This window comes from Carassius auratus, chromosome 14 (genome assembly GCF_003368295.1).
Source record: "Carassius auratus strain Wakin chromosome 14, ASM336829v1, whole genome shotgun sequence".
NCBI classification, from domain to species: domain Eukaryota; kingdom Metazoa; phylum Chordata; class Actinopteri; order Cypriniformes; family Cyprinidae; genus Carassius; species Carassius auratus.
The window spans coordinates 7,204,433-7,226,066 of record NC_039256.1 but is presented as its reverse complement, the minus strand read 5'-3'; the positions used below and the strand labels follow the sequence as shown (position 1 = coordinate 7,226,066).

At 35.4% G+C, this 21,634-nt stretch overlaps 1 protein-coding gene across 7 annotated transcripts in view; it reads right to left on the bottom strand.

Moving 5' to 3' along the window:
• Positions 1-1,715: 1,715 nt before the first annotated feature.
• Positions 1,716-21,634, bottom strand: part of neurl1b (neuralized E3 ubiquitin protein ligase 1B) — a 70,658-nt gene continuing 50,739 nt past the window's right edge. For 6 of the 7 annotated variants that reach the window (XM_026279716.1, XM_026279717.1, XM_026279718.1 and 3 more), the window contains 4 exons: positions 9,683-10,249; positions 6,112-6,837; positions 4,406-4,528; positions 1,716-2,383 (listed from right to left, as the gene is read on the bottom strand). In XM_026279716.1, the coding sequence (XP_026135501.1) occupies positions 2,136-2,383; positions 4,406-4,528; positions 6,112-6,837; positions 9,683-10,249 (1,664 nt within the window). In that variant the 3' untranslated portion in view covers positions 1,716-2,135. Of the gene's footprint in view, positions 2,384-4,405; positions 4,529-6,111; positions 6,838-9,682; positions 10,250-19,145; positions 19,577-21,634 lie in introns of those variants that run through there. The other variant, XM_026279722.1, reaches the window with a different exon arrangement.

Sequence of the window (21,634 nt, the reverse complement as noted above, 5' to 3'; positions counted from 1 at the left end):
CCCTCCAATTCCCTTTGTAGAGAATTGCCAGTTTTCCATTGTAGGAGATGCAAAAGGAAATCAAAACTCCATTATTTATATTAATAAATATTTGGTGCATAACCTTCAGAACTGTGGCTGTTTAACATTACATTTGGCATGTGGTCCATTAAATGAGTACTTTAATTTAAGTAAATAGTTCATAATTTCTTCCATTATCACCACTGCCAATTCAATGTTACTATTAAGAATAATGCACCCTGATGAACAACTGTGATACTCATTTAATTGGATTTAAAATGGGACTGATGGCAATTTCTACAGTGATTTTGTAACAGTATGAAACAGTTCTTTTTTAGCCATTGTTTTATTTATAGTCCAGAAAGAACAATTATTACTGATAAAGAATAAATCTGTTGTTTATGATTTAATTGTATACTCCTAATTGGACAAAATGTCAAAGTAAGAAGAAAATGACATTCTCCATGACATAAATTCCAAAGCAAAAACATACAAACAAAAATCTTAAAAAAAAACAACAACACATAAAATACAATACAATATCACACCACTCTATTATATAAACAAAATATTTTTTATGTTCTTACTTAAAATGCAGTTTTCAAGGTCCAGATCTGAAATCACTTCAGTCAGAGGGACAAATGTGTTTTTAGTGCTGAGTTTACCTCTGGTTATAAGTGCAACAAATCTCCAAACCCTTCAACTGTCATAAATGCAAATCTTTCTTCACTTTACCACCGCAATCCCAAACAATAGCTTTTTTTAATCCTTTAAAATAACCTATAAAATCATATTTGTAGCCCTGTGTATTATCCACTTGCACAATAAAACATTATTTCCTTTGCATCTGAGGTCCCTCTGAAAGCTTTCTTAATTCATACTTACACAATACATCTCAGATATGATTGTCTAACTCATTAGATGCTGCTTAAGGAAAAATAAACAATATTAAAGGCACTAGAAATATCTAATCAAAACTGAGATTAATTCTCAAACCATAAATCATCTCCATGTGGATAAGTGATCCATGATCTGCATTTGACATATGTGACCGTGGACTACAAAACCAGATTTGAGTAGCACAGGTATATTTATAGCAATAGCTAAAAATACACTATATGGGTCAAAAATATCGAATTATCTTTTATCCCAAAAATCATTAGGATATTGAGTAAAGATCAAGTTCCATGAAGACATTTTGTAAATATCTGCACCCTCAGATTCCAGATTTTCAAATTGTTCAGTATTGTCCTATCCTAACAAACCATTCAATGGAAAGTTTCAAATTTATCCAGAGAATGATTTAATTTCAATTTAGAAAAGTTTACCCTTAAGACTGTTTTTGCGGTCCAAGGTCATATACACTACCGGTCAAAAGCTGACCTCATACGTCATCCGCCCAAAACGGCTTCCGTGTACAACAGTGAGTGCAAGCTAGATTAAAGTGAGTATTACATCATAAATATGGTTATTTTTCTTACAATAATGCATCGATTCGCTACAGGAGGCCTTTGTTTACCCCTTGAAGCCGTATGAGACACTTTTTTTTATGGATTGGCACTTTTCTTTTGGACTGAAGCACTGCAACAACCAGTGAGTGCCATTAAACAGCTTGAAAGATCAAAGACCACTTTTAAAACATCTCCGACTGGATTCGTCTGAAAGAAGAAAGTCATATAGACATAGGATAACTTGAGGGTGAGTAATTTATGGGCTAATTTTCATTTTTGGGTGAACGAACCCTTTAAGGATCATGTGACACTTTTTATTGGAGTAATGGCTGATGGAAATTCAGCTTTGCATCTCAGAAATAAATTATATTTTAAAGGATATTAAAATGGAAACCAATAGCTTATATTGTAACAACATTTTGCAAGATTACTCTTTTTTCTGAATTTTTGATCAAATAAAGTTAGCCTTGAAGAGCATAAGAGACTTCTTTAAAAACATTACAAGTCTTACTGATCCCAAACTTCTGACCGTTAATGTATGAGGTGAAAGAGATATGGACAAGAGCTTAATGCTACATAAATCAAAGCTACACACACAGTCTTAAATACAGGTTTAGTCCAGATATTAAACCACAGCTACCAAGGTTTTTACTGAATAATTTGATAGAAAATGTGTTAGTCCCTTCATGGTCTGTAGGTTTTTATGACATCCTTTATAGGTCTCCGACAGATCGGACAACATGCGTTGATCTGTCTCTTGAGCCTCTGTCCACAGTCATTACACAAACACATGTGTCCACATGTATAGACGACGGTGTCCACCTCCTGATCGAAACACACTGTGCACTCACTGCTCTTGCTGCTCAGGGCTGTGTCAGATGCAGAAAGAGATGGCGAAACCGGTGGACTGAGAGGAGAGCTGGGAGCCGTCACTGAAAGATAACACGTGAAAAGGAATCATAAACCTGCTTCAGTGGGGGGCAAATTCATATATATTACAGTATAGTTCTTCTGAATGTTAAAACAATATAAGATGCCACATTTTGGACTATTCAGATCTTATTAATGATAATGGTTTAATATTATTTTTAGACTTTTGCAAAGCATTTGATTCTGTAGAACATCAATTCATCCTCGATACTCTAAAGAATTTTGATTCTGGTAATTTTTTTTACAGCAATTAAAACATTTTACAAAAATTGTAACTGCTCTATGAAGTTATTTAATGGTATTGGCAGGGGTGCCCAATATCTCCACACCTCTTCTTGTTAGTAAGCCCAATGAGAGGAGTTTTGTGGCAATTGACTTAATTAGCAAATTTTCAAGAGCATCTGCTAAATGTGGCTAAATGTGAGCTTCTGGCCATAAACGAATGTCTCTAAACTAACTATTACGGTATTCCCTTAATAAATGAGGTTTAATATCTTGGAATATTGATAACCAAAGACCAGAAAAGAAGGTGCTTACTAAATTTCAATCCTATTATTGAAAAAAACAAAAAAGAAGGGGTAAAGTTTTGATTAGAAAGGTACAGGGTATTTTGAGACTTATTTATGCAGCAATGGCTTTACAACTTGATAAAAAAAAATATGAAGAAATTGACAAAATACTGATTTACTTTATTTGGATAAATAAAATACATTGCATAAAGAAGACTGTTATTATGAATTCGTATGAAAATGGTGGCCTAAATGTTTTAGACTTTGCAAAATTAAACAATACATGTAAGGTTAACTGGCTTAAAGAAATCCTAATCCATTTGGTGTTCTATTTCCTCCCATATTCTCTCAAAATTGGGTGGTATACATTTTTTTCTTAGCTGCAATTATAATATTGATAAAATACCAGCAAAACTAGCTGAATTTCACCGTCAGGCCTTTTTATCATGGTCTTTGATCCACAAACACAATTTTTCATCTCAGATAGTATATATGGAACAACAAGGATATATTCTATAAACAAATTGCTTTTTCTGAAGCATTGGTTTGATAATGGTATCGTATCAGTGGATCAGTTATTTCATTTAAATAGTTTTCTTTTTACTTATGGTGTGTTTTGGCACATTATAAGATTCCTGTAACACCAGGGGACTATTTCTCCTGAAGTTTGTATGTTATTTAAACATAAGCCAGGAATAAACAGTGGTCTCTGCCTACTATAATAAGTTCTTATATAGGCAACATCTGTTTTTCTCTTCAATCACACAACAGTTCTGTAAGAGCTTTATTTCTATGAGACATTGTGTTTTTGCATTATGTTTATTCATATTGGAACAGCCTGATAGACAATATTGTTTGGCAAAAGGTTTGGATAATAACTAATCAATATTTAATTACAAACAAGGTAAAGGAAGTATCATTTAAAATTATGCACAGGATTTACCCAGCCAAATGTTATTTGGTAAAAACTTTAATCTGATATTGATTTTAGTTTCTCCTTTTGTGTCAGTGGTATATTTTCTTTAGCAATGTACTTTTGTGTTTTTTTTTTTTGTTTTTTTTTTTGGCACAATGTCTGTGATTTTATTGTACAAAATATTGACTGACGTTTTGTTTTGTTTAGGAAATATGTGTTATTTGGTATCTTGGAGAACAGTAGAGAAAAGCACAGCCATGTTTAGATGAAGGTGAAAGTTTGTAAACACTTTAATATTTTTATAAACATCTGTATTAGTATACAACCCCTCTAGTGTATAATTGTTTACATCATGTATAATGTTTGTTATATAAAGGTAACTAGTTCTTGTTAATAAAAATAAAATAAAAAAGCACTAGCAAGCCCAATTTTGGCCCATCAGTGGAAACACAGCTAATGAGAACAGTAACATGCATTTAGAAGCAGGGTGAATTGAAATGTTTTAGGCTGACTTACAGTAAATCAGTCATTTCATGATATAAGCATAAGCATTTTGCAGAAATGAATGTAAGCTGATGAATGAGCTTGTTGAGACTCACCTAGAGAGGATTCAGATGCTGATGAGGATCTGTTGACAGTGAAAGCCAGATCAGAGTCACTATCATCAGGCGTTGAAGCCTGAGACACTAATGGGGAGGTGGGAGGGCTGGCCTGAACAGTTCCTTAAGGACAAAAAGAACATAATTTACCATAATGAACATGTGCGTTTATTATAGAGCTGGGCGATATATCTAACGATATGATCATGCGCATCTAATCAGTAAAGCCGCTTCCTTGATCACTGCTAAAATCGCCATCACCTGCTTATAATTGGAGTGGCATTAAATAGACAGAGCCGTAGATCGCTGCCAAGCTACGCCATATCGCGTTCATTATTGCAGATGAATCGCCTTCGATAATGAACGCGATATTGCGTAGCTTGTCAGCGATCTACGGCTCTGTCTATTTAATACCACTCCAATTATAAGCAGGTGATTTTAGCAGTGATCAATTAGATGCGCATGATAATATCGTTAGATATATCGCACAGCCCTAGTTTATTATAACTATTATTGACAGTCACCTTCAGCTGACAATGATTTTCGACAAAATATGTAGATAAACTACATTATACATATGGTATGCTGCATTTTATCATTTTGGATCCTGAAAACTGATTGGTCAAAACAACACTCCTGTTGTGCTAAAAAGCACAATATACTGTAAAATCAGCTATGACATGATCAAGGTTTTTTTGTTGTTGTTGTTGTTTTTTTTGCCACTCATACTCATAAATGTAACATAGTATGGCCTTGTGACTTAAATAAATGTTGGCATCATTCTGTTTTTGATACAGAGATATTAAGATGTGGAAATCTTAGCAACTGTCCAATGTTTTAATTTTCGAACATGTAATGCTAGGAGTTCATCTTATATAATAATTTGAATTAAAATAAGAGTAACAGTAAAACGTGTTTCACTACATTTTTCAATTTGCCATGCTGCTCTGAATAATTGAACTCAAGGGGAATTATTTTGGAACACATGATAAAAAAAAAAAGCATAATTTTTAAATAAAGTTAACTGTAGGATCTGTTAGAATGTATTGTTTATGGGCCGAGGAACCCTGAGGAAGTGATAATGAAGCTACATTACATACTAAATTGAACTCACTGTTGCTAACATGCACAAAAAGGTCAGGTAACACTTTATTTTAAGGTGTCTTTGTTACACGTGTTACATTTACTTACTATTATAACAATAAATTATGCATAATTATATCAAACCCTAATCCTATTCCTAACCTTAATATTTTTCAGTACTTAAATGTATAATTACACTGTAACAAGTACACCTTAAAATAAAGTGTAACCCAAGTTCATTTTAAAGTTCCACTAAAAATAGGAAAACAAACAATTAAATGTAATTTGTAAATGACCTTCCTAACAGTAATTTAAAATGATAAGACAAACATTTGGACACTGAATTCGTTTTTTCAGGATATCGTGTACAGTGTGAGCAAAGCTGAAATCTAGCTTCTTTGTCTTGCTAAAGCAGCTTAAACATAAAAGCATTTTGTTTGAATGATTTAGGATACTACATAATTTTCATACTTACATTTGTGTTCATTCATATTTTTGATGATTTAGGTTAACAAAAATGAATGGATGTTTCCAAACTGTAAAGAACATCTACACACATCATGCAATAACAATTTGTTCAATTCACATATCATTGTTTATCATCACTTTTTATTAAATTTTACCTAATATTCTGAGCCGGTTCACGGCTCCATGCAGTGTGAAGAAGGCCCACAGAACCTGAGAGGAGTCGACACACAGGAGACGACCGCGTGTCCCTCCGTTGACTCCATGATGCACCTCCCCATTGGCCAGAAAGGTAAAGCTGAGCACATCGCCTGCCGCTGGTACAGGAAAACCCCTGTAGACCACCCAATACTCCTTGCGGTCCAGAAGCACCTCTGGGTCAGCTGGCAGCTCTCCAGCACTGAGAGTGCCTGGATCACAGGAGGTCATACCAAAGAGAAGAGCCCCAAAGTAAGGCAAGCCCAGATGGCCCACCTCCACATACAGCGTCTCGCCCACCCGGACGGGCCTGTCACTGAACATCAACGTCCTGCTGCTGTCCAGGAAGTGTGTACATGCAACCGTGCGATCGTTCGAGAGAACCACGTCAGGGCCTCGCACTGGGTGAAAATGCAGGTCAGCATCAAGGGGCATGGGGAGCCCGCGGGCGGCCCTTTGTACATTGAAGGAGGTGGATGAAGAGGGAGTTGTGGAAGTGGAGCAGCAGGGGATGATCTGGTTGTAGTTGCTGAGCTGTAGCGTAGCAAATTTTGCTGCCGCGGCCTGGTTGCTCTCTAGCTGGTTGTTGCTGTAGTTGGCCGAGTCGTGGTTGCTTTGGGGAAGATAGGCACTGAGTCGAGCGCTACTCAGACAGCTCGTGCCCACGCTCTCAGCAAATGTGCTCTCTGTGAGAGGGAAGGAAGACCAGTGAGTCATTATAAATAATTACCACTTTAATTTTTTCTGCTCTGATTACGATGCCTTTTTTAACTCTTTTTGACCTCTGGATCTGCAATTTGCTCCCTAACAGGAGCTGTAACAAACTCTTTAATTTCTTTATGAAGCTGCCTTGTTTGTTTTTGTCTTCAGCAAAAGCATTTACCCCTCATATATTGACCTTGGTGTGACAAATGTATGATGAATGAATAGCTCCCACTAGGACAAATGACCACCTTTACTTTTAGAGGGAACATATTATATGTAAGGAGCTAAGCTAGTGTTCTGATTAGACTTCAGAAGCAGCATGAAGGAGGAATGATTTACAACAAAACCTTAGCCTAGTGCCAATATGTAATTACTACAATACAAATTTCTCACTAGAAATCACAACAAAAGTAAAAAACTAAAAGTTGAAATTGAAATGTATCAACATATATGAAGCTCAGATAAGATTCACAGAGATTCTGAACTCAACATAGCCCTCTTGTGACTCTTGAAAATGAACAACTTCTGATCTATAGTCTGTTCTTTGTTATAAGCAGTGGAGTCTCATCTGGCCCACTTTCATCTAATACATAAGTATATGTGTGACCAGATTTGAATTTCAACAGGAATTAATGTGATTTGTACATCAATGTAACTTGACATTAAATTAAATTGGGCACTTGATTTACCCATATATTTAATATACAGTATTACACAGAAGAATAGTATATGAAAGTATATTTGGTGATTCATAGTGAGATTCAAATAATATTTTAACAAACATTTAAATTCAAAGTTAAAAATATGAAAATGAAATTTGTATGTGTAGGCTGCAGCTCTTTTGCTTTAATCAAGCTGCAGTAGGGTCACATTTAAAAGTTTGTGAACAACCACTGCAAAACTGATTTGAGCATAAATTCACTGGGAAATTAGGATAATGTTAAAATGGCATGCCAAAAATCGATCTGTAGTGAAAACATTGGTGCTCCATGAAGTGGTTTACAGGTTGACTGAAAAAAATAAATAGATTTCATTAGATTTATTATAAACAAAACACCAAATATCAAATCATTTGACTGAATAGTCTATTAATAACAATACATTTTCTGATTGTGTTAACATTAAGTGTATGCTCCAATTTAAAAGCCAGTGTCATTATGGTTCATTAACTAAATGTAATCAAATTTTTACAGTGAAACTATCAAAATTATTGACTGGATGTTCTAGGTTATAGGTCATAAATTGAATATAATTTTAAAAGTTTGGTTGATGTTTTTTTTTTTTTTTTTTTTTAAGGTAGCATGCCATTTCCCACAGATTTGGGGAGCATATTGGACCATGATTTTTTCTAATGTTAAGGTGGTCTGTCACTTGAAAAAGACTGAGAACCACTGGTCAAGATGGTTTAATATGGTTCATAGACAAGCGTAATGTTTAATTAAATGATTTCCCATCACAGATCCAAAAATCTTTCTACCTTTAAATCTTTTTGTAAGCCAAAAAAACTAAAAACATAAGCAAAACATTTTTCTAGGTCTGAGTTTGGTGATCTTTTCAGGTAGGCAGGGATCCTTTCTCCAGGAACACGCAGCAGCCCTGACCAAACATGGTCAATGATCTTGCCAGACAGAAAGTAAACAAAGTCCTTCAGCAATGGAGTACTGGAGCGCGAAAGAAAGATTGAACAAGAAGCAGGTTCAGTTTACTGAATCTCATTCTCAGTTTTATGATGTTCAGTGTTTGTGTTTAGTTATAAAATCTGTGATCTCATTAGGAATTATGCATAAAAGGTACTTCTAGCACACATACATTATTTTGTAACAAAGAACAGACAGTGATGTCCAGTATACTGAACATGTGGTTTGTATTTAGTCCTCTAATTGTGAGGCTGCTGAGGCTCATTTGACTGGCACATTTCAGAGCTGTCAGTCTGTGTGGGAAGTGAATTACAACACCTCAGTTGAAACATTATTCTTAAATTCAGCCCTTCTAGAGGTCTTCTAGAAGTAGTTCCAGCAAAGCTTTAATGCTGCAATCTTATGTTAAAATGAGCTCTTGAAATGGCAGTTATCTATATGTCTAACGCTAGTTCTAAAGCCAGGGTTGACACTACTATTGTTTGGTGTAAAAAGAGTTAATTAAGCACCCAGTGCTTCCATAAACTGTGCCTTTAGTACCTTTCATGAAACAATTTATATACAATGGCATAAATAATTTTAAAATATTCATAAAGAATGTATTTATTTTACTTTTGTAGAATGAGAATAAAAAAGTAGTATATAGTATATTTTATTATTAGACATGGCCATCTATAAATATCAGGAAAGAAATCTACATTTAGCTTCATTTGAAGTTAAGCTTTAAGTGTGACAGCCAGAGTGACATGTCCCAGATGACCCTTCTCTGACCTACTTAGAGCTGCAAAAGTTTATGAAAACCAGTGGCATAAAGCAAATCTGTGAGGCCTTCCCCCAGCAATGATTTCATTCGAACACTTTAACAGTGGTGCTGATGGATGCAGAGTTATTTTGGGCAATCTAACCTTCGCTTTTAAACTTTTTTTTTTTTTATGTATTTGGAACTTTAATCCCTTTAATAATTTTGCAGATTGTTGGGCCTACGTAGTTCATGTTTATATTAATGCATGTCAATGTTAGATTTTTAATATATATATTTTTTTAACTTTTTGGTACTACGTAGAGAACCACTAGTGTGGTAACAAACCCACTGAGAGCAAATATTCTCCTATACCAGCCGATGTTTCCAGTAACATTATTGATGAAAGACTGAATTTTCAGAGGTGAATTAGATTATCTAAACACCTACCCAGTAAAGTAACTTCTTGAGTGATTCCATAGATGTCTATGATGGCCCAGAGCGGGCAGCCAACACTGAGACCGCAGTGGAAGAGGATAGGCTCGCCATCATTGATGCTGTAGAAGACCCGGCCGTGTCGGTCAGCCCAGAAGGCCACAACATTGTCCCGCGTGGCCAGCCTCTCAGGCAGGGCTTTGGCCCAATATCCTGGCCGCGTCACCAGGTCAGGGCAAGCATATTTGGGAATCTCAGCTATGGCAAGCTCGCTAGGGTCTAAGCTGGTGAAACCAAAACGTAGAGCTCCGCTCCAGCCTGTGTGAACACCTGAGAGGTGCAACCGCACCTTCTCATACAGACGCACAGGACGCTGGCTAAAGGTGATGCCATTGCAGAAGCTGTTCTTCCGGGTGGCCCGGCGCAGTTGTGCATCCAGTCGGATATTTTTGCCTTTGGCCCGAGGGTGAAAACGAGGAGACTCAATACTGATTGGAGGGGCAGAGGTGCGTCGCTCAACTCCACTGTTGGAAACAGTGCAGTACTGCCGACTGGCCACTGGGCGATGCTGCAGGCTGGTGTCTGTTTAAATGAAAGCATAAGAGCACATTAGATACAAGTAAAAAACCACAACATACATGTAATGTAATACACACAAATGGCAAATATAAATAGATGTACACATTTATTTCTTATTAGACACCTAGCACCTTTATCATTAAATTATTCAATAAATACTTTAAAAGACTATATTGAAAAAGCAAAAAAAAATAAAAATTAAACAGGAATAATAAATGATAGGATTCTGAAAAATCACTTAGAATCTCCATAATTCTAATTCATTTTTTTTAAATTAAACTTTTACACAAAATGAATTTGCTTTGAAAACACAATGTAATAATAAATAAGATCATTTATAATAGTGGTATGAAACTTTTGGATACCATTGTATAACCTTTATTCTATGGTTGTTAAGTCTGTGTAGTGAAATGTAGAAGTGGACTGGTTTTCACTATAGGCATCTGTCAAGGGCATCATTCCAGGAAACAATGGCATATAATCAGCAGCACTAAGGAGTATAATGATGAATGCACATACTTTTGAATCAAAGCAAACAAAAACTGGATGTGTCTTTCATAGCACTTTAAAAGTGCAAACTCAAATACTTAATCTAAGTTAAATCTGTGCCTAATAATGACATTTGATGAATTTTTTAAATGAATGTGTGGGTTAGCCTATATTTCAGACTAAAATCAGAAGAATGGGACGTTTTACATAAAGAAAATTAAGATCATTTTATAAGCATAAAGATTTTTTTGCATGATGACAATATATTTTCATGACAATTATGCATATCTTTTATATTTCCTTTGTGCATACTATGTGTGTGTGTGTGTGTGACCCTGGACCACAAAACCAATCATAAGGGTCAATTTGTTCAAATGTTTTGAACTCTACTGTTTAAGCATTGATTAGCTCTAATCTACAGTATGTACAAACAGTGAAATGTACCATGCCACGTTTACCAAGTTAAGCATTATATCTAAATGCATTTAACACATAATACTGCCATATACCAAACCAGTGAAATATTTGTAGCATCTGCTGTTGTATTTTGTGAGGGTGTGTCACAGTTATCGGAATTCTTCATGAAAATTGAGGATGTACGCAGCACATTGTCATTATGATTATGATTTTCATTGTCTTTCAGTAAAATATAAGCACTGCATTTAACAAAGATGTCCACAAAAAAAAGACATTACATGCATCATGTTTCTTGATGGAAAAAACAGAAGAATAGACATAAAAATATAGAAGTATATAACTACTTTCCATTTAGTCTCACCTTCCACTTTACATTCCATTGCGATAAACTGCATTAAACTGCAGTTTGTGGATTGGTTAAAATGGCAGGTTTGATGTGTTTTTCATCAACAGATCTAAGGCAGAGTCATAAAATACAACAGTCACCTTCTCACAGGCTGTGATTAAAAGAGCTCTCCACTGATTTGTGTATAGGCTTAGGAGAGATGAGAGCCATAAATGCCACTTGTGAATCAAAGCGTGGTTTTCATGGCTTCCAAATATAGGCCTACACTATCCAATCCGAGCTGTGGCTAATGACAACACTACTGTCCAGTAACTTGACTCCTATCTCCTAGCACACACACACACACACAGTCTATAGCTCTGTCTTTGCTATAAGTGTTACAAACAAACAGTATATCACAGGCCTTCAGCCATACAGTGGAAATGACTAAAGATTTGAAGACAGAGATAAAGATAATATATTAATTTTAAATGAAAAAAGGAGTGAAAGACTTTCATAATGATTTGAATTTCATAAAATTACCCCAAATTAATAAATCCCACAATGCCAATTCTTTTCCCTCATGCAGTGGGAAAACATGCCTCTACTTACGTTTCCTCAAAATTATATAGTTTTTTTTTTTTGTTGTTCTTGCACATTTCATAATACTTTCAATGTGAAATATCTGTGAGCGCTAAAACCATATTCAGTTTTATCCTTGACAGATGAATGTGAATCTTACAACATTTTTATCATGTTGGTTGCTATATTTATCATGTAAATGAAATGTCTAGCGAATGACGCTCAAAGGTAAATGCTTTATCATGTTTGAAAATAATGTACTACCTACACTGAGCCCTCTACTAAACCTAACCTGTTAACAAAAGCAAATGTAAGACAAAAACTCAAGTAAACGTGCCATTTTTGCTGTCTTTTAAGAGTTTTTGTGCTCAAAGGATTGTTACTAGTGTTTTAAGCTCTGCGTTACAAGTGTAATGCTATACAGTACCAGGGGAGCTTCAGAGCAAGCTTGCTACATCAGAAAAGCCCTACATTTGAAGCAGGTTTTGTGTTACATATATTAGTAGGTCTGTCGATTTAAAGGGTTAGTTCACCCAAAAATTAAAATGATGTCATTAATCGAGAACGAGTCAATCTTTCGTTAGTTATCTGGCTCGGTGTTCATCTTCAGGGACTGAAGAGCTCTTGGACTAAATCTAAAATATCTTAAACTGTGTCCCAAAGATGAACGGAGGTCTCACGGGTTTAGAACGACATGAGGGTGAGTCATTAATGACATAACTTAAATTTTTGTGAATACATTTTCATGAATACTTTTCTTGACCTCAACTACAGTGGTACAAATTGAATTTGCCATTAGAGATTTAAATCCAATAGAATCAATGTTTTACAATAATAAGTGGTACATTGATCATAATGAATTAATTTATCAGGATTGAAAATTAGTCACACAGAAATAAAGCGGTGTGAACATAGCCTACCTACTTGTTCAGTCGAGTCTTTTTCTGTTTATTTGTAGTTAAAGCATATACATCAAATTTAGAAATAATTAATATTTCTATATTTTTACAAAAGCTCTTGAACAAAAAAAATGATATTTTTATGAAATATTCGGAGCTAATCTCTTGAGACAAGACTTATGACAGATAAAAGTCATTTAATATTTATTTAGTAAAAAGATATGTTACTAAATAAATACACAATTGTGATAGAGCTGACATCTGATTTCTTCAAGTGGTCATATGTTTACTTCGGTAACATTAATGGCTAGCGTGCATTGGTTTTCCCATCACTTATAAATATTTCTCCCCTGAATGGTGACCATAATGCACATTGGATCAAGTTATTTCACTCGCTGCTGTCTGAAAGTGATTTTTGAACTAAAATTATTTTAAAACTATTTAATGCTGATGTTATAACTTTTAACTTTATGAAATGGTCTGTGGCACTGGTGCTCTCCAGACGCAAAAAAACTCTGCCTTTGTTCATAACCACTCCTATAGCCCCAGCTTGCCTGCTTTGGCCCAAGGTTTTTGTCGGGCCAAAAAGCTTTTTGTCAGGAAGCACTGACGAGGCACAATCAAGCCTTGGAAGTGTAAGGGAAACAGGTCAATTTAGCTCAAAGGGAATCATTTAATAATTTAAAGGGAATTTGAACAGAATCACTGTTTCACGGCTGATCAATGAGACGCCCTGCGATTCACTGAATGAGCCGTTTAACATCAAACTGCGCTGGATATTAATATCCAAACTATAGTGAAACACTATCAATTAGCACAGTAACAAGATCGGCAGTTTAAGACATTAACTTGTAAGCACAAAACACAAGATACTTCTCTTTTCAATATGAATAAGGCTTTATTCTATAAATCTAAGACATATAAACTAATCTAACACATAAACGCACGCACTCACACATTCACACAAGTTGCAGGAAGATCGAAAGTTCGGAAAAGATGAGTTTAAGAGAATGGAAATATGGAATCCCAAGTTTACAGCAATACGTTAAATTGCATAGACATGAACAACCATCAATCACGTAATTAGCCCTCGCATTGAGTTCCTCAATGTGACTAAAATTATATTAGATACACCAGCACAAGAAATATCTGGGGATACGTTGCCTTCGTGTCCTGTGAAAGGGACTCCCATTGAAAGGGCTATCCCGAGGTCGTTGATTGGCTAGAAGTTCAGTAGTGGCTGAAGTGACGTCTTGGGAAGCCCGTGGTTGTTGGGCGTTGGCTGAAGATGGAGTCGTGTGGCAGGTTGAAGTTGAAACGCACAGACGAGGTCGACAATACAGAACTTAACTCAGAACACGAAACTCTCAAACGGAAAAGAAAAGAAATAAAATTTGACGAGACCAAGTTGTGTTTCTTCTCATCGTGGCTAAGTAGCTGCAGGCGTGCAGGCTGAAACACGCTGGAACCGCGCTCAAAGAACAATGATGACTAACCGCATGGCTAGATGCTACAAGCTAGCCGAAGCATAGCTAGAGACTAGAAACTGGGATGACTGATAGCAGCAGCATAGCTAGAGACTAAAAGCAGACACTAAAAAGCATGACTGACAGCACGAGCAAGGCTAGAACTAAAAGCAAGATTTCATGGTGTCCAAAGTATTTAAAGTGGCCTGTTGGCCACACCTCAAATGTTGTCTTGACCAATCAGATATTGTCTTGGCTCGGGGGGTATCATAAATCATTTGTTTATCTTACGAAGCATGTGGTCCGAGTTTTCCTGCTCTGGCAGGGTCTAATTTTGGACATGAGTCCTATAACACGAATATGATATATTTTACAAATAAATGATTGTCAGGACAATATCAAGCACGAAAATTCAATCACAGACATACCAAACATAATTACAAATCGTTAAGCTATGCCATAGTTATAATAAAAAAAACATACACAATAAGTGATTATACATGATAGTCAAATGTGTTGGTTACACATAAATGAATATGGAGTGAAGCGATGGACTGATTCATTTATAAGTCTTTTTTAGTTCATTCTGGTCCATATATATGTACAAAAAGCAGTTTCTTTGCCATTCTCATGACATAGGGATGTTCTGTAGAGACAGAGGTTTAAAGCCCTTCCCCCTTAGGAATTTCAGTCTGGTTCTGCTGGGTGGGGGAAGTCAATGAAGTGTTTAACTTGATCTCCTGGGTTTACATGTGATGTCCAGCATTGCATTTCCATTACGAACAACACATCACATTTTTTACACCAAATTTCTCTTCTTCGAATTGAAATTGTAAATAATTGTTCTAGTGGTGTTAATGTTCAAAGCTGTTGTGTGAACAAGTTGGTTGGTCATCTTGCTTGGTTCTTGTGGCACTAGAACTGATTTATGACTTCCTGAGGAATTCAGCTCGTGTTTCAATGCATCGCTTTGATAGACTCTTTAATTTGTCTGGTTCGACTCATTTCTGTTAGAGAAGTGACAGTAAAAACATAACTGGCCCTGGCACACACTAGTACACCCGCTTTTGGCCGACAGTGGAAACATGACTAATGTTTGTAGATTTGACATTTAACATTTCCAATTATTCAGACATCTTTGCTTTCATTAAAACTTATAGTTTAACTTTGTGAAATCATGTAAATATTCTTATGCTTGTATATAAGTGATAGAATAATTTTACCTTTCAGAAATTTTACCTTTCAATTTTACTCTTTCGGAATATTTCTGCTTTGTCAGTGGTTATTAAATTATTCAACTAAATGAATTTACATGAATGCCTCTTTAAAAATATATAAATGTTACTTCAATCATGACAACTTTCTGAAAATGTTTGCACGGTGATGGATATGACACTGTTAATGTATTTGGTCTTTGCGGAATAGATCTGACTGCTACAGTACGTTGCTGCTAAATTGCTACTGCTGTTGATAGTTGCTGTAGTTATAGATTATTGCTGCTGCTGCAAGCATATACGGGAACTTGCTGCTGCCAATGCGTATGGCGATATGGTGTGAGTATCTAATACATACTGCTGCTGCACAAATAGCATATAAGATAACCAGTAGCAGATATATACAGGTGGAGCTGGGAAAGGAGGAAGGTTTCAGAGAAACTCTGAAAGCGTGCTGCAGGAATCTCAAGTCAATGCTAGCCAGCCTATAAATGCAAGGCAGTAAGCTCATTGGCTGCATATGCAGCTTGAACCAATAAGCTTGTGCCGAGTCATTTAACTCTCTGAATATCATCATTAACAAACAGTCAGCCTGCGCCATATAGAGTTTCATGAATGAGCTATATATTTTATATTATTTTACATTTTGTTTTTATCAAACAACTATATTAGCAAATGTTTCCATTTATTTCCTAAAAATACACCTAAGATGATTCATCATTATCAGTGTGCACATGTTAATCTTTTATTTAAATAGGTTACAATTTGAAAGTATCTCCACCCATTCTATCATATTTAAATGCCACTTCAAAAAAACTGTCATAGCCACACTATAGCCTTAAATGTTTATGTGTGAGTTCTATGTCGAACAAAATACTTATTTTTAAAACTACTTTTCGTAAGGTCTACTCTTTTCTCATTTAACACAATTATGACTTTAAATTATCTTTTGGGGAGTAATTTCTCAGCCCAAATTGATGTGTGATTAGTTTGCAATGAATCAACATCATATATTAAAATTAGATTTAAAAAAAATGTAATGGTTCAACAGAACTAATTAGTAAATATCAGGGGCATGCATTACCCAAGCCATGTGGCTAAACTGACTTGTTAAATAATAATGTTACTATTAATTTCCTTATCATCTGAGGAGCAACATAAAGCTTACATAATAAAATGTTGCATTATGTTGCATATGTAACTCTTCTTTTTTATTTCTTTTAATTCTTTTTTCCCAAACAACTGTAATATTCTGCAAATATGTACTAGTTATGTAGGAGTTGGAGTGAGTGGATTTACAGCAGCTTGGGCATCTACACTCTATTTGCTGTGAATCGTCTTCCTTGTTGTGTGTTCTCACTGGTTTGCTAGCGTGTGATTTCATGGGCAAGAAAAACTGTCTGAGAACTGCTGAGAACCGCCTCATATCTTTTATGTTTTCCTCTGAAAACATATGTTCTTAAAATTTTTGGCACAGACAAATTCACTACCACCTAATGGCTAGTGTCATTTCAGCTGGAAACTGCTTTAAATTGTATGTATAGGTTAAAAAAAAATGTAGGTGGAGACATGTTTTTCCATTGAGCAAGTATTTCATGTTGCAGTTTGTCAGTACATCCAAAGAGATCCGTTAGGTCAATGAATCAGCCATATATTTATATATATATGGCTGATTCATTTACCTTAACTATCTCTAGGTGGATAGAGGGGAGGATACAGTTATATGTCAAAGTGCTTGCCACAAGACTACTAGCTCTGACTCAAACATTTATTTTAAAAACATATCTCTTGAGTTTTGGTTTCCATTGCAAAACAAATTAGCATCATACATAATTCATATAAGGATACTGTGATAAATGTTAAGAATGAAGTTAAAGTAAAAAAAAATTCAAAACTGAATGTCTACATTAGCCATGTCTTGCTACAAATTAGTATGACAGAACAGCATACAGGCTTTTTGTGTATACAATATACATGTACTATTTTCAAGCCAAACAGTGCAACTTTACATTAGTTCGATCACAACTGCACCATCTCATAAATCTTATGTGAGATAAATTTACAAATAATTTTTTGACTGAAAGGCCGAAAATTTACTCTGGATTTAAGTTTTAAATATTGTATATGCTAACTCTTGTACAGTCAAATCAGGTCTCAGATTTTACAGATGAGTGACCCATGCTGAAAGTTAAATCTTGAATTTTCTGTCTTTCATTTCCTAATATATGTGCACTTATACCAATATGATTCAGGCAGTCAGACAACAGCATCTAATATTGCCAAAATTAAAAAAAGTGATGAAACCACCAAGATGAATGCATTCATGTGTTTCCAAACTGTTCTAAAAATGTATCCAGCATTGCACACACCCAATCATGCTGAGTTTCAGAGTAAAACTGGATATGAGCTTTGTACAGCATACATTGCCAAGCCATACATTCAATCATATTTAAAGACACAAGTTCACATTTGACAATAAGTAAATCATTCATGAATAGATGTACCAATTTTATAGTCAACATACAGTTCATTGTTGTGTGGGGGTGCAAACGTTCTTCAGCATTCCAGTATCAGAGTTCAGAGAGCTCTAAGCAGAACTTACAAGAGGGTGGGGACTGAGCACACAATGAGAAATAATGGATACCAGATAGAGCTTTATTTGTGAATATTGAAACTAAATTGGGGTCAATGAGCAGCAGAACTCCAGCAGTGCCACTGAAAGAAACTGTGAATCATCCCTAACCTTTTGATATACATGAACACTGTGAGCTTTTATGTGCTGGTCATGTGCCATATGATTAACTTTACTGATAGTGTAGAATCAGCCAACAACATATATAATTAAACCTATTTTTTAATTCATTTACTCAACATTTTAATTACAAATGATATTATCTGCACAAGATAATGGAAACTGTGTGTTCATAAGGTATGCTTTAGGCACACTCAATGTACATGCAATATACAGTAAGTGAACATATTAGAATTCAGCAGAAAGAAATCAAGTGTTTCTCATGGATGGGGGAATTCTCATCTTCTGCACAACAACTCTTGTGGTCTCTTTAATAAGGCTCTTTAATACAGAATAATAAATAATCCGTTTGTTACTATAGAGAACATAATCATATTTGTTTAACATTTAAATACAGACAAATAAGAAATATCTAAACAAAAAGGAAAGCAACACTCATTTTTCCTTTCCAAATATTCATAGTTTTGTATGAAACGCCATGCGACATCAAGAGGGGGAAAACGCTTAAAACATGATGTTATGCTAAATGAATTAGAAAGCGTCTTTGAATAACTTGAACATCACCCGTCATCTTCTCACTCCTACGCAGCGCGCACTGTCATCCCGATATAGTTCAGAAGCTATGCATGCCTTATATTTGTACAAGAAATCAAGACATTATACATCTGTATCCACATTAAAGCATATAAAAAATGCTTCCGATTTCTGTCACAATTAAGACATATGAACCAACGGCCAACCAAGCCATCTCCTACCTATTAGTGGTTTGGGTGTTGTATTCCCCATTATTTCCAATAATTGCTCTCCCTTGGTGACAAGTGGATCGCGAATGCTTCTGCTCCTGGTCTGTCCATTTATTATCAGATAGACGGAATATTTTCGTAATCGCAGCTCTGTTAAATCGCTACGCGTCTGTGACTTGCAGCGTCTTCATACTATCATGCAGAATGAAGCGGCTTTTCAAGCCATTAGCGTCTATTGCGCATTGGCCAGCCAAACCCTCCCCACGCCTGATCATCCTACAAGCCATATACACTGGACGCGACCAACTACAACGCTGTCGTTATAATAAACAAAACTGGGTGCACTGTAAGCGCGCACGTCGATTCGAAGCCTTGCGTTTAAAAAAAAAGCTCGTGACAAAATGTAACAGTTAATGAGGGGAGCGCAAGAAACGTTTTAAAAACTATTTTTAACTTGACACTTACACACTTGACATCTTAAAACGCAACGCTGGTGGTGCAAAACCCTGATAAAACAGATAGACACAACTCAACGGCGCATGTGTAAATATCACAGATGCGTCCTGTATGATCGACGCGACGTTTCAAAAGCGACGTCGATTCTTCCAGCTTTTAGAGGCCATTCACACGACGCGGTTTCTTTTTCAAGAACAGCTGGTCACGCGAGTCTTTTTAAAAAATGGAATTATTTTGAACTTCATATGCTGTCTTAAAAGACAACGCACATAGCGCGAGACGCGAAATCTTTGTAACGCGTTGATCTTATTGACTCGTCACAACGCAACAAAATAATGCTAAATACTGTACCTTGATACTGATATATTCCAGGAAAGTCAAGGACTCTGGACATGTCCAAAAATCACAGTAGCCTACTGCCATGGTATAAGTGTGGTGTATCTAACTCATCTAATTGTGGGTCAAGCTAAATAATAGATAAATAAGCTTTAAAAAGGTTAAAAGTGAAATATTACTTAATATCAGTTTTTTTTAGCTTATTTTTTATAAATTACCTAGCTCTCAGTTACATTTGTTTGTTTTTTTATCATTCCCCTTTCCCCAGAAATTGATATTCTACTGTAACACAAACTTTGCATTTTTCAACATACAATAGCAAACAGGACAGCAGATATTAAAGCACTTAAAATACTTAAAATTATATGAAAAACAGATTAGTACCTAAATGTTTCATGACTGCAGCATAGTTGTGAGTATTTTTGAAAATGACACAAACCCCTTACGAGGAAATCCCCTCTCTACCCCAACCCCCTTCCTATCTCCTCACAACCTTGACCGCTGGGATCCATGCAAGCTGCTTCCTGTCTTGTGAGCTGTAGCTGTCTCTGAGGAGCCTTGTCCAAACAGACCTAGCCCATGATTGCTGGCCATGGGCCAAAAGCTATTAAATCTGCCCCAGATCTTCTCAAGGGAGGTTGTATGTCACCCAGTGTGACCATTCAGACAGTAACAAGGTCCATGGTCACTCCTTATTTATGCATATAATAAAATTTCAGGATACCCAGAAAGTTTTACCTACAGTTGATAGGGAGAGAATGTAATGACGTAGTCCACTTAGGACAAAAAAAAAATAATAACTTGTGGAGGGTCAAAGACCTTCAGCGGAATTATTAATGTAATTTTCAAGAAAAATAATGGTTTTAGATATATCCATATAACAAAGAAATCTTGCAATATACTTTCAAATTAAAGTCATTATATGGTAATATAACTGTAGTAGCAGATTCTTGGTTAAGTGCATTTTAATATATTTATATCAATTTATTCCTCTGTTCTAGAAAGAAATGGTGACACTCCTGTTATGCACAATATATAAACTAAGGCAGGACCAATGCAGAGTTAAATTCTTCTAAACTGTTTGTAATGGCTGTAGAAGGAAAGGTGGCAATAACTGTGGTTAACACAAGAAGAATGTTTGAGGCGGAGACTATTTGCACTGTAAACAAACATCACATGAATAAAAGGTCTTTGTTTGGGACATAATGATATCTTGCAATGGGATGCATACCATTAGCTCCTGTTGCAAATATAAAACAATTGACATTACATAATATATAAAAATATAAAATGTACATTTTTAGGAAGATTCCAATGAAAAAGAATAAATTAAGATTGTCAGGATATTTATCATTTCTTTCATTGAGTTGCCTTCACATTGTTGATTGTCATTACCATAACTGTTTTTCCCCAAACAAAATACTGTTACATCTGTTTTGGGTTCTGTTAAGGTCTTTAAATTCTTAAGTTCACCTCATGTGATCTTGTGGTTCCTTTGATTTATATGTCATGATTTCTTTGGTTTTCTTTAGCTTTGGCTACTCTTTTTTTAGTAGTATTTAAAGGTGTATTCATGCCATATTGTGTTTACTGATATTATGCAATACAAATTTGTAAAAAGCATTCATGTCCTTGTAAAACTTGCAATTACAACTTGTGAATTAGAAATTTTCTGAGAGCTACAACTTGTAACCACTGACCACTTCTAA